This window comes from Urocitellus parryii, chromosome 2 (assembly GCF_045843805.1).
Source record: "Urocitellus parryii isolate mUroPar1 chromosome 2, mUroPar1.hap1, whole genome shotgun sequence".
Taxonomy (NCBI): Eukaryota; Metazoa; Chordata; class Mammalia; order Rodentia; family Sciuridae; genus Urocitellus; species Urocitellus parryii.
The window spans coordinates 133,126,080-133,143,955 of NC_135532.1; the positions used below are offsets into that span (position 1 = coordinate 133,126,080).

Here is a 17,876-nt window from a genome sequence, read left to right on the forward strand (position 1 = left end):
TTAGATTAAGCATGGAATAGACTTTCATAAATCATTTAATCTATTACCTATGCTGGGAAATTTTGGTTGGGTTCATGTTATCTTTCCTTTTGAAATAACTCTGTGGAAAATACTCTTGAGCTTTTACCTTTTAACACATATTTGATTATTTCTTTAGTATAGTTTCCTAGAAGTTGAATTATTGAGGCAAAAAGTGTAAACATCTTTAAGATTCTGGATACAGGCTGACAAATTGCTACCTGTATAGGTTTTAAATTTATACAATTCTGTTCCATTAGAAACATGTAGGAGTGCTTGGCAAGATGGATTATTCTAAAAAACAAACACACCAGCCTGCAGAGGTGAAGACATATGTGGTTCTCTTCACAGTCATCTCGTTGGGATGCTTGCCTTTGTGTGTCCCTACTTCATGCATCCCCATGATCCTGCCCACACAGTGCCATCGTACAGTAACCATCGGTTCTGTGCATCAAGCTGGGTTCTGGGTATCTTTTGGCTATTTTCAAAAACTGTATCACAGATTTGCCACCCTTGAAGATATATAACAGATATATAAAAGTATGCACTATCAGCTCTGAGTCAAATAAAAAAGCAGTCTTTGCTACTTGCCTTTCCTTCTGCAAAGGCCCTGACCCTGCTGAATGCTTCTGTGGTCATCAAAGCTGTGCTACATAAAGGCCAGCAATGAGGAGATGGACAATGTGGTGGTGTATGCTGTCCCAAGCTTTTCCCCAAACAGTTTCTAAGTAACTTCTTATTTGATACAGAGAACAAAATTGGACCTACAAATGGGGGATTAGCATAATGCATTTATTATTAGCTAACAATGGGTTTTCTTTTGCACTGGAGATTGGACCCAGGGGTGCTTAACCACATCCCCAGTCCTCTCTTTCTCTCTCTCTCTCTCTCTCTTTTTTAAAATTTTGATACAGGGTCTCAATAAATTGCTTAGGGCCTACCTAAATTGCTGAGGCTGGCTTTGAACTTGCAATCCTCCTGCTTCAGCCTCCCTGATTGCTGGGATAATGGGCATGATGGTTCATGCCTGACTGGATTTTTCTTGAGAGGGAGTAGGGGGGAAGGGAAGGGAAGAGAAGGAATACAGAGGGACAGAGAGAAAGCAAATATGACAATGTGTTAATAATAAGGGAAAACTGTGTTGAAGAGTATGTCAGTGACATTGTACTATCCTTGCCAATAAACACAACAAAATGCCTTGAAATATGACCCAAAATGATCAAGTACCTGGAATTAAGGCAGATATGTACTAGAATGTGTGTGGATTTTATGTGGTGGTGGGAAGCCTCCTTTGGAATTTCTCCTTTGGAGGTGGGACTTTTGAACTCTGTTTTGTCCAGAAGAACATCCAGTGGTAATCTCCCAAACACATTTTATGGAAATAATTAATCATTTTAAGGTAGGCAGGTTGGGAAAAAAACCACTTAAATATTTTTTTTTAAATATTTTTTAGTTGCATATGGGCACAATATTTTATTTTTTTTATGTGGTGCTGTGGATCGAACCCAGGGCCTCACATGTATGAGGCAAGTGCTCTACCACTGAGCTACAGACCCAGCCCCTGTTTAGATATTTTGAAAGACAAGTTGCTCTCAGCACTAGACATCAGCATAGCTCTGCTCTCCATGCAGAGGCATTAGTAAAAATATACAGGGACTCAGCAAATTGCAGAGGGAAAGAAAACTGAGATTATCAAAGCATTACTGCACAATTAATATTGAAATCTGGTTGAATTGTCAAGTGTATATGGCTTCTGCTTGGCCAAGATGTCATTCTTTGGGCTTGCTTTTAATGTCTTTCAAATGTTACAGAATGAAATCCATTATCTTCATGCCCAAGAAAATGATGGAGAAATAGCATATTTCTTGTCATCAAATTTTTATTTGTTTACCTTTTTAATAATGGGAGATTCCTGGACAAGGTCAGAGAGAGTGACAGCAGCAAGGATCAGATGGCAGGCTGACCCATTATCTGAGACTCCAACATTTGGCTAAACTCCAGTGTTCTTAAAAAGAAAATAGTTTTTCAGTAATTATAAGAAAGGACTGAGATGCCATTCTAGTATGAGTTTAAAACAAAGGGAGCTTGTAAAATTTACTGTTTTTAATTGAATTTGTTATTGACGTAACTCCAGCCAATGTGCTGGCCTTAGATGTGGGTTTTCCTTATATGGTGGGGTAGAAAGAGGCAAGTATTTGTTAAAAGTTAGGGTTCAGCAAGTGTCCCCAGGGAAATGAAGGTCCTGATTATATTATTTCTAAATTTGTAAACATATTTATATTTTGCATTACCATGACTACATAAATCTAACATACATTAAGACCCAAGTTACTGATTGGGTTCTTTTTTTTTTCCTTTGAAATTTATTTTTATTTATTTATTTATTTGTTTATTTATTTATTTAGTCATACATGACAGTAGAACTGATTGGGTTCTTTAATAATATCATTGTATAAAGAAAGATTCATCACTATTTTGTTCCTTTTTATTCTTGTTTATTATCAGTGTACTATGAGAGCCTATTTATTTTCTCACTATTTAAAAAATTGTGTCTTTCTGTTTATTTTGCTCTGTGTCTGATTTCATCCTAGTCTCCCTAGTCTCATTCCCCTTGCTGATTAGTTGAAGTCTTGAGTGGTGGCACTTGATTCACAACCTTGTCAAATATGTGAATTTGTGTTGCGTCACTTAAGGCACAGGGAAAATAACAATCTAAAAGACCCAGAAGAAAGAATGGAATGAGACACCTTAATGATGATATACCAAACATCCTATGACCATCTCCATAAGGATCAAAAGTAGATTATCAGTTTTGTAATTTTAAATTTGCATTTATGTCATCTGTTCATATATCCATATGTGAATGATTTTTAGTGAGTACACATGAATATAGATGCAAATTATAGGCATTCTTGGGTAGACCTGATATACCTTAGTCACTTTTGAAAGAAAAGGCAGGTAAAAGAGACAACAATGTTTATTTTATAATCTATTTAACTAAACAAGACAAATATGAACAAGAGTCAAGCCAAACTTGCCAAGAACATTTATTGATGCCAGCTGAGGTTAATGAATATAGAATGTCTTTGCCATAAGCCAAGGGATGGAGCACCTCATGCCCTTGGGGACAGTCGGGCTGGGTGGACACCCTGGTCTCTTTCCCTGGGACGTCTGATGGTGAGGCCTGCTCCTTAGTGACTAGCTTTGCTGCACCGTTTGAAGCCGTTTCATTTTTGTTTTTTGCCTTCGAGCAGTTCTCAGCTTTTTAGTCTTTAAGAAACTGTCCTCTAACTGGTATAGAAAATCTTCAATTCGTCCAATCTAGAAGAAATAAACAGGTACAATAAGATTTGTTGTCGTTCCCCTGGGTCTGTATGTTTATGAAGATGGTGGGATGCTTAAAGGACACACAGAGGTCCATGTTGAAAACAGAACTGGCAGACAGGAATGGTTAGGGCAGATGCCTCCTTGTTTCCATTTAAGGGTCCCCTGCCCTGAGAACATGCAGCGGATATGTGGCTTTTCCTTATCATTCAGTCTCATGGAGTGGAGTGGTGACGGGATTATCATCACCACACTGTTTTTAACAGTCAGTCAGACCAGGGATTTCAAAAGGAAGTGGCTGGGGAAAAGTTAATTTATGGTAAGTCTTTCTGTGCTGCCTTTATCAAAAATAAGAGAGAAAACAAACAAATCCACCCCCTTCAAAACCAGAAACTCTAGCACTTGTAAGGCCATGGGCCAAGATGAACGAAAAAAATGAATATTCTACATTATTTTGGCAAGAGCCTTTAAGTCAAAAGGAAAATGAGAAAAATGCATTTTCTTTACAAATGCTACACCCCAAGGAATGAGGTAAAAATAATGACATCCAAAACAATAGTTGTTGAAAGAAAAAAACCTATTGATTTTTCTCCAAAAAAAATTCATAATTATTCAATGGTAGTTGGTTGAATGTATTATACTGTTTGTCTGAAAGAACTATAGTGTAGAAGTTTATATATATGCTGAATTGGGCTCTCATCTGACTGGGTAGATATAAAAATTCATACTCAACTTCGACTCCCAAGACCTGCATATTGTATTAGTTTAACATCTCTCACTAAAGAGTCCATTGTCATAAAGTTAACTCAAAGCTTAGAGCACTTACTAGTCAAGATGAAAGCACTTAGAACTTCAATTTTCCAATTTTGAGCTCCACTTTTAAGCAGTTTGATTTATCTTTCAGAGTAATATCCAAAAGATAATTCAAATTGTCAAAAAGAGAATAATAAATGGTAGCACTCATCCATATGTTATGCTTAGATCTTATATCACACTGGGTTATAGAAACTGCTTATTGGGCTCCTTAAGAAAACAAGATAACTTATTTATGTGAAAAGGATCCTTTTTGAAAGCCTTTAAAAAAATGACACCAGGTAAATTTCTCTGAAAGCACATGGTCATTTATGATACCTCATCATTACAGGAATCATCAAAATAATTTGGCAGAATGTTTTTGGATCCGCTCAGGAAATCAATACATTATTTGATGTATTCCATACATTTACACTGTCCAATTTTCACCAAATTAATAAGTGAAAAAATTAACACAGAGCACAAGAACACAAACACAATGGATGACACTGTGCCGTTACTTGGATTAGTTGAGTTGATGACTCACTCATGTCATTTGCACAGAGAATGTATTATTTAAATCAAAACTCTTTACAACTAGATGTTTGCAATTAGCCTGAATACAATTTGAAATTACAATCCTAATGCAACAACAACAAAAAAGCTTTCTTCAATGAGACAGAAAAATAATTATTTTTAATTATCCATCAAGTGGCTGCTCTCTCTCTCTCTCTTTTTTTTTTTTTGCATTATTTTCGTAAGAGTAGTCTTGACTGAGTTTCCTTTCATTAAAAAAAGACAAAATGTGTCACTGGAATAAAGAGTACTACTGAATTAAGTCAGGGGATCTTGAGCACATGCTGCGTGCACAGTCGCACCTGGCCTACATGGTCGTCTCCCACCTGGTCTCCCTCCATGCTGTCCTTTCAATCCATCTCATTATGATACTGAGATGATCACTTAAAAATAAAACTCTGATCACGTCTTTCCTTTGCTTAAATACAGTAAGTGGAATCCTAAACCCTTAACATAGCCTGTCCAGATCTGGTGAACTAGTTTCGTGTAACCTATGAAACTGTAACCTCGCTCCCTCTGCTTTAGCCATATGGTACATCTTTCAGCTGAGTACCTTTGATCCTCCTTATGCCATGTCCTCTGATGGAAGATGTCTGTCAGCACACCGTTACATACTCACTGGAGTTCAGATTAAACACTAGTGCTACAGGGAAGTTCTCCTTTATAATCTTCTGCAAAGTGGGTGTCTCAGCAATGTATTCCCATAGCAGCTCATTCATCTCTGCATATTGTAATTGTTTTTTACTTAATTGCTTGTGATGATTTACATATTTGTCTTATCACCTGGATTTAAAAAGGCAGGAACTAGAGCCATGTTGTCCACTAGTCCCAGAACCTTGGATATGGTTGACCATCAATAATCCTACTCTCTAAAAATAGATTTGAAGAGACCATCAATAATCCTACTCTCTAAAAATAGATTTGAAAACACCCATGTGTTTTCTCACAATCAGAGTGATGCTTGGTATACAGCATGTAGGAGGCTCCCCTATAAATGAAGTAGACATGATCTTCACACCCCACCATTCTATTACTATTGCTTAGCTTTGAGACTATTAAGGCAAGGGGTGAATAACATACTTGACATAGGCAGAGATAAAAAGGTCCCTGCATGAGGACTCAGCAGGAGCATAGAATTGTTTTTGGCTTGACTTATTACAATCTTTCTCTTTGATGCCAGGAAAGACCCTTGACCTTTCTGAGCTTCAGTTTTTACCACCATTTGGTTTAAGAGAGAGATGGCCTGGGTGATATCTAAGGATACCCCCAATCTTAAAATCCCAGGACTCGTGTTCACATTAGATCTAAGTCATCCAGTCCTAAAGATGAGCACTTGCATCGTCAAACCAGAGGTTATTCCCCTAGATTACACCATTAGATGGATGACACTATGTGCAGTGAAGGAAGGCAATTTTAGCTTCTGTGCTTACTGACGTGTAGGAGAGCTGCAGCATGTTTTTAGTAAAGCTGGTTCTTTATTTTCTTTTTTTAAGTCAAGGAAAGAAAAATGCTAAAAGAAAATAGATTCATATAACTAAGAAGAACAGATTGCAAATGATAGAAATTTCTGTAAAGCCCTTAGGAAAATAAAATACAAGGAAATACGTAAGTATGTAAGGGAGGAAATGAGCTGGGTTTTGAAGCAGAAGCTTTTTTAGACTCTCTTTTTGGTACATAAGCTACTTGCTTAACTGGATCAGATAGCCTACTTGGTCATCCTGGGTCTAATTTTCCCATTTGCAAAATGGGCAGGTGGCATTTTCTTAGGTATGTATGTGCCAATGCAGACTAGGCATTACAGTGATATGGGCATCTGACCCATAGAGAATTTGGGGATGTCTATTGACTGAGGGAAACTGAAGTTCTCAGTAGGAGGGCAGGTTCTGACCTGTCGTATGACTAGTGATTATAATTCATGTTAAACAGTAAGGACGTTGTCATCAACTAGTTTCTCGGGTCCTTTTAATTTATATTCAAATCTTACTGCTATGGATTTGAATATAAATTAATGTGGATTGTGTCACCCTCTAAATTCATACATTAAAATTTTAACCCCTAGTGCTTTAAAATATGATTTCATATGGAGATAGGGTTTTAATATAGATAATCAAGTTACATTAGGGTCATTCTAATGCAAAATGACTGATAATCTGTATAAAATGTGGCGATTTGGAGACATATAAGCACATAGGAAGAGTCTCATGTGAATGTAGGCAGATACTGTGGTGAAGCTTCTTCAAGCCAACAGACCATAAAGATTGCCAGCAAACTACCAAACTAGGGGAGACGCATGGGACAGATTCTTCCTCACAACCCTCAGAAGGAACCAACCTTGTGGATGGATGCTTTGATTTTAGACTCCAGGATGGTGAAACAATAAATTTCTGTCATTTAACTCACTCAGTCTGTGGTACTTTGATATGGTAGTCCTAGCAAATGAATATAACTACTTAAGACATAAGGTGAGAGGGTGAGAGGAAACTAAGTACTAGCTTTCTCCTCACACATGACTTTAGATGCTTTCAAAAGTTCACCTTTCCTACTGTTTGAAGGTTGCTACTTGGTTGGTGCCCCCTTGCACATGTAGGCTTAGTGTGGGTCTTGGGAACAAGAATGGACTTGTTTCAGTTACTGCAGTTAGAAAAACTGCAATTCAGATTTAAACACATGGGTAAGTTATACCAAGAAGGAAGATGCTGGCCTTGAATTTAGGGCTTCCTATTAGATTCCATGTAGTCTGGATCAAAGAGGATTAAGAATGTGCAAATGGGTTTGCTTGCACATGTTCATCCCTTGGGAGTTGGATGCTCAAAAATTTTTAATTTAAAAAATAAGGATTTGAAAGACTTTTTTTTCTTTTTTCTTTTTTTTAAGAAGAAAGAAGGTTGAGGAATAAATGCCAAGTTTATATGATTATCATGGTGGTTACAGAATATGAATGTGTTTTCAATGATTAGCAGTTCGGACCAAAATCCTCTCTGCAAAACAGACATTTCACTCCACCAGAGTGGATTTCATAGCATGAGTTTCTTTGCTCTGTTCCAATTTAATTTCCAGACCAAATGCTTTTACATATTTATCATCCATAATGGTTTGAATTGTAATTCTTATTAGAATTACAATTGTTTTCAAACAGGCTTGAAATTAATTTCTAAAATAAACTTAATTTCTGAAACAGAGCTGTTTCTACTAATAATATGTCAGTTTCCTTTAATTTTGGCTAGTATTCAAACAGACAAACCCTTATATTTTTCTTTTATCATTTAGTGGATTTGGTGTATTGTTCAGGATTTTAATCACAAGAGTACAACATAAAAATCTGAGATACCTACTCTTGAGATGTTATAAAACATGCGAAAATCTCCATGCCGGACTGTATTCCTGAACATCTTTTTTTTTTTTTTTTTTTCCTGTGCTGTACTGAGGATTGAACCTAGGATTCTGCACATGCTAGGCAAGCACTCTAGAACTGAGCTATACCCCCAGCCCTGTATCATCAACTCTTAATTACAAATACCATGTAAAGAACAGTAAGATGACACGAACTGCAAACTAGAAAACTAGACTTTACTGGACAATGAATCTGCTGGTGCCTTGATCTTAGATTTCCCTGTCTCCAGAACCATGAGAAATAAATTTCTGTTGTTTAGAAGCCATTTGGCTTATGGTATTTTGTTATAACAAACCATATATATATATTTAAAATTATGTTTTCAACATCATTCAGTGGTATAGTTTATCTGAAGGGTTGAGTATATATTACTAAACTTTTCATGTTGGGATAATGATAATTGTAGATTCACATGCATCACTAAGAAGCAATACAGGAAGAAACTTTGTTCTGTTTACCCACTACCCCTCCATGCTAACATCTGGCAAAACTATAAAAGACTACCATAGACAAGGCATTGATGTTTATACAGTCAAAACAGAACAATTCCATCACCACAAAAATCACAAAACTCTTTTAGTGTTGCCTTTTTTTTTGGGTTTGTAGTTTTGGAGATTGAATCTAGGGTCTTGTTCATGTCAGGCAAGCACACCAACATTGAGCTCCACCCCACAGCCCTTTATTTTTATTTTGAGACAAGGTGTTGCAAAGTTGCTGAGGCTGGCCTCAAACTTGCTATCCTGCTCCAGCCTCCCCAGTAACTTGGATCCAGGCCTGCCCCAGCATACCTGGCTCATGCTGCCAATTTATAGCACACCCCATTTTTCTCCTGTCCTGCATCTTATTTAACCCTGGCAACCACAAATCAGTTCTCACAGAAAAACTTTTTATAATGACAAAATTATAGAAATGAAGATTATCTAAATGTAATCAGATGTAATAGTATTTCTGGAGATTTATTCAGGTTATTAGATCAATAATTTGTTTATTTTTAATGCCAAGTAGTATTACATGGTATGGATGTACCATGTACCATGGTTATACTATTCACCCTTTAAAGGATAGCTAGATTATTTAAAGTTTGTGTTAATATGGATTAAGTTCATGTGAACATTTTGTATACAGGTTTTTGTATGAATATAAGTCTTCATTTCTCCAACATAAATGTCCCATGCTCTTGGATCATGTGGGAGTTGCATATTTATTTATTTTTTAAAAGAAACTGCCATATTGTTTTGGTATGGTACATGCTTGTGCCATACCAAAACAATATGCCATTTAAAACAAGATAGCAATTCTGTGGTCATATAGTTACTGTTACTGTGGTTATACCAATTTTCATTCCCATTAGCAATGCATGAATTATTCAATTTCTCTACATTCTTATTAGCATTTGGTGTTGCCACTATTTTTTATGTTAGCCACATATATACATATATATAAAATAACATCTCATTGTAGTTCTATTTCCCTAATAGCTAGTGATGTTGAACATCTTTTGTTTACTAGACATTCACATTGGTGATATATATTTATATCTTTGCTCATTTTCAAATTGGATTGACTTTATTATACTGTTGAACTTATTTGTTTGTTTCTCTATCTATATTTGGTACTAGGAATTGAACCCAGGGATGCTTAAAGATAGGGTCTCACTAAGCTGTTTAGGGCCATTCCTTCTGTCTCATCCTCCAGAGTCGCTGGGATTACAGGCATGCACCATCATGCCCAGCCACTATTGGAATTTTGAGAGTTCTTTATTCTTTCTATATATTAGTTCTTTGAAGGATACGTGGTTTGCATATCTTTTGTCTTATTCTGTGCTTGTCCTTTTATCCTTTTAAATAGTCTTTCACAGATCATAAGGTTTTAATTTTGATAGTCTAATTGATTAATAAGAAAAAGACCACAAAGATTTTCTCCTGGTTTTCTTCTAAAAGTTTTACATTTAAGTCTATGGCCTATTTTGAGTTAATTTCTGTGAGTTAGATCATGGCTCTTTGGGCTTTATTTTTTTTTTTTTCCCGTGGATGTCCATATGTTCCACCACCATTTGTTGAAAAAGCTCTCTTTCCTCCATTGAATTGCTTTTGTACCTTTATATAAAAAAAAGGCAGTTGAAGATATTTATATAAGTTTATTTCTGGGTTCTCTATTTTGTTCCATTGAGCTATATGTCTGTCCCTCTACCAATACCACAAAATCTTGATTACTGTAGCTATATAAAACGTCTTTAAATTGGGTAGACTGATTCCTCCCACTTCATTCTTTCCCAAAGTGTTTTAGCTAGTCTGTTTCCTTTGCCTTTCTATATAAATGTTAGCATAATCTTGTCTGTCCCTATGAAACATCTTGCTAGAATTTTAATAGAAATTATGTTAAAACGCCATATCAATTATGAGAGACTGATGTCTATACTATGCAACGTCTTCTAAATCTTCTAATTCTCTCTCCATTTGTTTAGAGTTTCAATTTCTTACATCACTGTTTTGTGTATTTTTGGCATACAAGTCCTGCATATGCTTTGTTAGATTCACACCAAAATATTTTATTTTGAAAATTTTTAAATATTTTTTTGAACAATTGTAAATGGTACTCTATCTTAAGTTCCAGTGTCCATAATCCCGGCTAGTACATAGAAATACCATGGAATTTTGAACTTTTATCTCAAAGTCACTGAGTCTTTTGTATATCCTGTGGGATTTTCTATGAGACAATTATGTCATCTACAAAGATTTTCTCCTGGTTTTCTTCTAAAAGTTTTACATTTAAGTCTATGGCCTATTTTGAATTAATTTCTGTGAGTTAGATCATGGCTCTTTGGGCTTTTTGTTTTGTTTTATTTGTTCATTTCTGACATCCTTGACCTGATCCTGATCCTAAAGGGAAAACAAACATTCTTTTACTTGATGTACTCAGTTGATTTTCTGTCCATAGCTTGTTAATATAGTAGAATACATTGATTTTTAAATACTTGAACATCCTTGCACCTATGGAATAATCCCCATTTGGTTATAGCACAAAATTGTTTTTATACATTGCTGAATTCTAATTGCTAATAACTTAAGGATTTTTAAATCTATATTCACAATACATACTGGTTTGTCTTTTTTGGTACTGTTTTGGTCTGATTTGGTAACAGAATAATACTAGTTTTATAATATAAATCGGGAAGCATTTTGTAGTCTTTAAAATAAATTAAATAAATTAAATAATATAAATAAGTAAATTAAATAATATAAATAAATAAAATAAATTATGTAGATAACTTGCCAAACTGGTTAAAAAAAAGAAAATTATGTGGAATTAGAATTAACTCTTTAAATAGTAGTATTATCCAGTGAAATCAGGTAAGCTCAAAGATTTCCCTTTGGGGAGTTTATAATTATAAATAGTTATAGGGTTATTCAGATTATTTTATATTGGATAAGTTATGGTAGTTTACATTTTTTTAAGGAACTGGTACAAATGCTTAGAGCATTCCCCTATCCTTTTAATGGCTGCAGAATTTTATTATTATTATTTAAAAAATATTTTTAGTTGTAGATGGACACAATACCTTTATTTTGTTTAGTTTTTTTATGTGGTCCTGGGGATGGAACCCAGTGCCTCATGCATGCTAGGCAAGTGCTCTACCACTGAGCCACAACCTCAGCCCTCCATTTTATTACTGATAATGGTGATTTGTGTCTTCTTTTTCTTTATCAGTCTTGCCAGATGACTTAAACTTTGTTGATCTATTTAAGGAGTCAGCTTTTCATTACATTGATTTTTCTTTTTTTCTGTTTTCAATTTCATTGATTTCTAGTCTTTATTATAGATTTTTCTTTCTGCATGCTTTGTATTTATTTTCCTTTTCTGTTTCTAGGTTTTGGAGATAGGGCTTCAAATTACTGATTTGAGATTTTTCTCTTATAATGCATACATTTGGTGATATAAAATTCTTAGTGATGTTGTAGCTATGTACCACACATTTTGATATGTTGTGTTCAATGTATTTTTTTTCCAATTTTCTTGAGTCTCTCTTTTGATCCATGAACTATTATTCAAGCCTTTGGAGAACTTCCTATTATTTTTCTGTTATTGACTTTTAAGTTTGTATTCATTGTGTTGAAGAATATGTTCTTTATTAGTTCAGTTTTGGAAAAAATCCTTAAGGTCATTTATGATTTAAAATAGAGTCTATTTGTTACATGTTACATGGACATTTGAAAAGAATGTATATTCTGCTGTTTATGGATGAATTTTTCTATAAATGTCGGTTAGATGGTGTTGGCCAATGGTCCTGTTTGTGGTATAATTTATTCTGTTTCCTTGATGATTTTATATTTTACATTTGTTCTATTAATTGTTCCATCAATATGTCTACAATCTCCAACTGAAATTGTGGACATGTCTATTATTCCCTTTAATCCTATCAACTTTTGCCTTATATGTTTTCAAGTCCTATTGTTTGTGCACACACATTTAGAATTGCTATATCTTTTTTTTTTTTTGGATTGATCCTTTTATTATTATAGAATATTCCTTCCTGTCTCTGGTAATTTTCTTTGTTTGGAGATTTACTTTGTCTAATATCAGTCATCACTTCTTTTCTTTTATTAATGTTTACATGGTCTATCTTTTTCTGTCCTTTGACTTCAAACTTGCCTGTGCTATTACATTTGAACTAAGTTTGTAGCTAACATGTAGTTGGGTCATATTTTGAAATCAACTGTGCCAATTTCTGCTTTTTAATTGCTGTGTTTAGGCCATTTAAATTTAATGTAATTATTGGTATGTTGGAGCTAAGTCTATATTTTATTTTTTGTCATACTCATGAGTACTTATACATTTTTTAGAATTACACTTTGTGTATATCTTTTTGTATTGCTTTTTATGTAGTTGCTCCAGGTATTTTATATATATATATATATATATATATATATATATATATATATATATATTGTGTGTGTGTGTTCATTTGTGTGACTGAAGTTCAAAATCAATACTTTTCAAATCTCTTCATTCTTCCCAGTTTACAGTATTCTTATCTTGTTTCCTGTATATACATTTAGAACCACATTATACAATGTTAGTATTTTTGCTTCCATCATCAGATACCATGAAGAGCAAAAAGAAAGTTTATTATTTATACTCTCAGTTTGCTTGTTGTATTCTTTCAGTCTTTTATTTTGAGATCTTTCTTTCATTGTCTCTTTTCCACTTAGAGAACTTACTTTAGTCATTATTTTTAGGGTAGCTCTGCTATTGACAAATTCTTTTAGGTTTTTTTCTAAGAATGACTTGATTTCTTTTTTATTCCTGAAAGATATCTTCATTGGGTATAACACTCTGTGTTAAAAATTATTTTCTTTTAATACTTGAAAAATATTGAGCCACTTGCTTTTGGCCTCCATATTTTCTTATGAAAAAGCCACTGTTATTTGAGTTGTTTTCCTTATTAGGTGGTGCACATCTCTCTTTTGTTGCTTTCAAGAGTTTTTGTCTTTCGTTTCCAGAAGTTTGATTCTGATATGTTCTCTGTAAATTTCTTTATGTGTAAATTTCTTTAGGTTTTGTCTTTTCTTTAGAGTTAATTCAACCTCTTGAATCTATAGTTGTATGTCTTTTGGAAATTTGGAAAGTTCTCTTTGCTTCTCTAACTCCCAGGTCCCAGAGGTTCTGTTCAGTTTTCTCCTTGTCTATTTTTTCCTTATTGTTCATATTTGATAATTTCCATTGTCCTATTCTCATTTCACTGATTTGTCCCTCTGTTCTCTTCATTCTGCTGTTGAGCCCACCCAATTTTGTTTAGTTATTTTTCAGTTCTAAATTTTTTATTTGTTTCTAATTTATAGCTTCTACTTTTGATGAGATTTTATTTACTTGCTGAGACTATTTTTTCATTGAGGTATGTTTATGATTGGTTATTTTTGTGATGGTTGTTTTAAAATATTTGTCAGATAATTCTAACATTTCTCATATTTCTGTCTTAGCATCTATTGATGGTCTTCTTTATTTGACTTGAGTCTTCCTAGTTCTTGTCTTGATGAGTGATCTCTGATTGAAATTTGGACATTTTGGGCATTTTGTTTTGAGATTCAAGATCACATTTAAACTTTATGGTTTAGTTGTATTTTTCTAATACTGATGTGGCAGGGTTATATCCAGCAGATGTCAAAAGAAGCAAAAATATCATGAATTCCTTTTAATGCAGATGGGCCTCACTTCACTCTATCTCTGGCTAGGATCTCTCCAAAGTATGTGCATGGTTGTCTTTTCACCAGACATCTCATGTTCCTCTAGTCTTTTCTCCAACAAAAAGCCATTTAATTAGAGTACATATAAGTTTCACACAGTTTTGATAATGCTAAGAGATATGGGTTTATTTGTCTTTAGAGAATTTGTGTATCTTGTCTTCGTCTCCAAATGCATATTTTAAGAAAGTCATAGAAAGACAAATGACCCATACTTTCCCATATAATTGCATATAAAGTTACTTTTATTTTTGTCCTTCTACAAAATAGGGAAGCTGTAATGAGTATATTGCAAATGACTGAATAAACTACAAGTCAATTGCTGTGAACTCCGTATTAATTCCACTTTCAATACAGAATGGAAGATGTCCTATGGTTCATTTAGCCACGAAGTGGTATAAGCTGTTGTTCTGTTATTTTCAAGAATTATGAAGAATTGCATAACTGTATAAAGTATATGCAATAAAATGCTAGGCTACCAAGCGAAGAAGACACTTTTAGTAATTTAAAGGAAGCAACTTGTAGAATGAACTGCAAACTTCCTCTTCAGTCCAAAAATACAATCGAGATATATGTTCTTCTCCTATGTTCCCCAATCAATGTTACACTCAACTTTTAAAAGATGTATTCTGAAAAACCTTTGCAAAGATAAAACACTTTCAGATTTGAAATAATATGAGCACTTCCCATTTCTGCTTAGTCACTTCCCTATATTAGCTTGTAAATGGGTCAGGCAGGCAAAGAACTTAGAAGGAAGTAAATGATGCTTTGTTCCAATCCCAGCCTCAAGATCTTCTGTGTTGTTATGGTAAAACTTGGGGTGAAGTTATGGTCCATATGTACCATAGAACTGTGTTTTCCTTGGAAACCTGAAGCACCCCAGAATGCTAATGCAGATTACTCGCTGAAGAGTGACCTTCAGAGCAACAATAAGCTTTAGACAGGACGACAGCTTGATAATTTGTTGAGTAACTGATTAGACTTCTAGCTGTTTTCTTGAAGTCCTGAAGTTGCAGGAAGAAGAAAAATGATAAATTGTCAAAGCAAAACTAAACATGATGTGTCTACTGAGGGAAGACATAAAATCAGTACGATTTAGGCAAGAGTTGTGGGTGCTGGAGTTCAGGTTTGGTCAGGCAGCTGCTACAAAGCAATGTGGGTAAGTGTCCAGATGGGCAGTAGGCTGTGCTCCAGAGAAGGATGGTGGATGCCTGCAATAGACTCTGATACTTCTATCCCACTCACTGCCACAAAGAAGACTCAAAGCTTGTCTCACTGGCTTCCTTACAGGTCTGCACTTGGGTTAGTCAGTGTTCTTCGTGCCATTGACTTTTAGCAATTGCATTTGTTTAAACATAAATATTTCAGAGCGTGATTGGGAACAGGGCCTTTGACTCAAACCCTAGCACTACAAACTTGTGTTTGTTTCTTTGTTAATTTTACAAATCTCTTTTTCCTCCTCTTTCAAAGGAGAGATAACGATGTCTTTATGCTAGGGTTGTTGCAATCATTAAATGTGATAATGTGTTGAAGAGCTTGGCACATAAGGAGATCAATAATAATCACCGATAACATTCATCATCATCAATATTAACTTATTTATATGAAGTAAAATTTTCTATAGCTTGTTTCAATTGTTGTAGTTACTCAGAAACAAGCTTCAGACAGGAAGATAGCTTGATAATTTGTTGAGTAGCAAAATATTTTATTAGGTCCATGTGCACGATATCATATTAGCTCTGTCTGCACTTTGAAAAAATTCTATTTAAAATGGCTAAGCTCCTGGTACATGCTCCCTAGATGAGGGCTGTGTTAGGATTTGACTCTTGCACAGAAATATTTCTTCCACTACAGAAATTTCCTGCCAAATCATCAAAGTTTTTGAAAGATAGTAGTTCAGTAAACAAAGGATATAAAAGAGGTGTGCTTAGTTTTGGAGGCAAGGCCAAGTACAGGTGGGAAATGGGTGATTGGCAGATGTAGCTGCTGAAAATGTTTAATGAATACTACAGTTTGGGTCTTGATTATCTCCCCAAAGGCCTAATGTGTTGAAGCCTTAGTCACCAGCCTATGGTACCATTGGGAGGTGACAGAACTTTAAGTAGGGGCCTTGTGAAAGGAAGTTAGATACGGGGAGCACACACTTGGAAGGGACACTGGGACTTCAGCCTCTTCCTGTCTCTTCCTTTGCTTTCCAGAAGCTATGAGGTGAGTAACACGGGCCTTCTCTGCTGTGCTCTCCTACCAAGATAAACTGTGCTACCACAGGCTCAAAGCAAGAGGGCCAAGCCACCAGGGACTAAAAGTTGTCAAATTAAGTCAAAATAAATGTTTTCCCTTATTGATTACCTCAAGTATTTTGTCACAATGTTGGAAAGCTGACTGACACAACAAATGTACTCCATACTTTCCCCTTCTGGTCAAGGGACAGGGAGATAGGCATAAGTGGTAACTGCAACTCATCATCTAGATTTGCAGCATTTCACTGTGGTAGGGAGTTGGATGGAACTCAGGCTTTTGACTTTCTCTACTCCTCAGGCTACAGTTGGCTTTGCTGTGTGTAACACTGAAGGATGGGGTCCTCCTCTTCAGGTCTGCGTGCCCCAAGGCTCAATCATTACATTCTGCCAGAGATTTTTGAAGGCTTCTCCACTAGAGGGGGCTGTCCTGGATACCCATTGACACAGACTCAATTTATCCTGAGAATTGTGATGATTTATCCCAGGAGACTGGCATACTTCAGCTCTTTGGGCCTTGTCTCCCTTCCTGTCTGCCTGCAGTTTTTCCTCCCTCCCCAGCATGGTCAGCAATATGAGCACTTAGGCTCCCTACTTGAGCTGCGTTATGCCATGGACAGAACTGCTTAGCGGTGCTCAGAGCACACACTGTAAAGGAATTTGGGGATATGCTAATGAGGAAGCCCATAACCAGAAGCTGGAAGATTCACAATCAAATTGCAATAAATCTGCGGAGACTCCTTAAAGAACAAGACACACAGGAAAAGCCTGATTGCCGGAAAAACTGCTTTGCAAATGAATGGTACGACTGCTGAATCTCTGAAAAGACAGCAGTACTCTCAGAAGGACTAACCCAACCACATATTTGTCAGCCCAAATGACTGGCCGGTGAATGATAGTGCCGTGTGTGCAATCTCTCTCTGAAGAGTTTCTGGAAGGGTTCAGGTTTGAATGTGGAGGGGGAAAGTACATAAAATGTTCCCATTTGCTTTCATCTCTTCTTCCTCAACCTGACTGCCCCTGCCCCATTCCCCAAATTTGTATCCTCCCCTGTTTGTTTGCCTGTGTCAACAGTCCTGAGTGGAGCAAAGTTGCTAAGTGACATATGACTCGAAATAACCAAATTAGTGTATCAGTGAATGTCATTTCTGTATGATGACAATGCGTATGATTTATAAGTTAAAGATCTGAGATTAAAAGGAACACAAAAAGGTAAATAATTTTGAATGCATTCACATGGATGATTTAAAGATACCCACTTACACCGTGTCAGTAGGATTCATTGATGTATGTCATAAT

The 17,876-nt window shown here is 35.4% G+C and overlaps 1 protein-coding gene across 1 annotated transcript in view; it reads right to left on the reverse strand.

The window, feature by feature from the left end:
* Nucleotides 1–3,216: 3,216 nt before the first annotated feature.
* Nucleotides 3,217–17,876, reverse strand: part of Spata16 (spermatogenesis associated 16) — a 222,618-nt gene continuing 207,958 nt past the window's right edge. The window contains exon 10 of the mRNA XM_026382944.2: nt 3,217–3,339. Coding sequence (XP_026238729.2) covers nt 3,217–3,339 — 123 coding nt within the window. The remainder of the gene's footprint in view (nt 3,340–17,876) is intronic.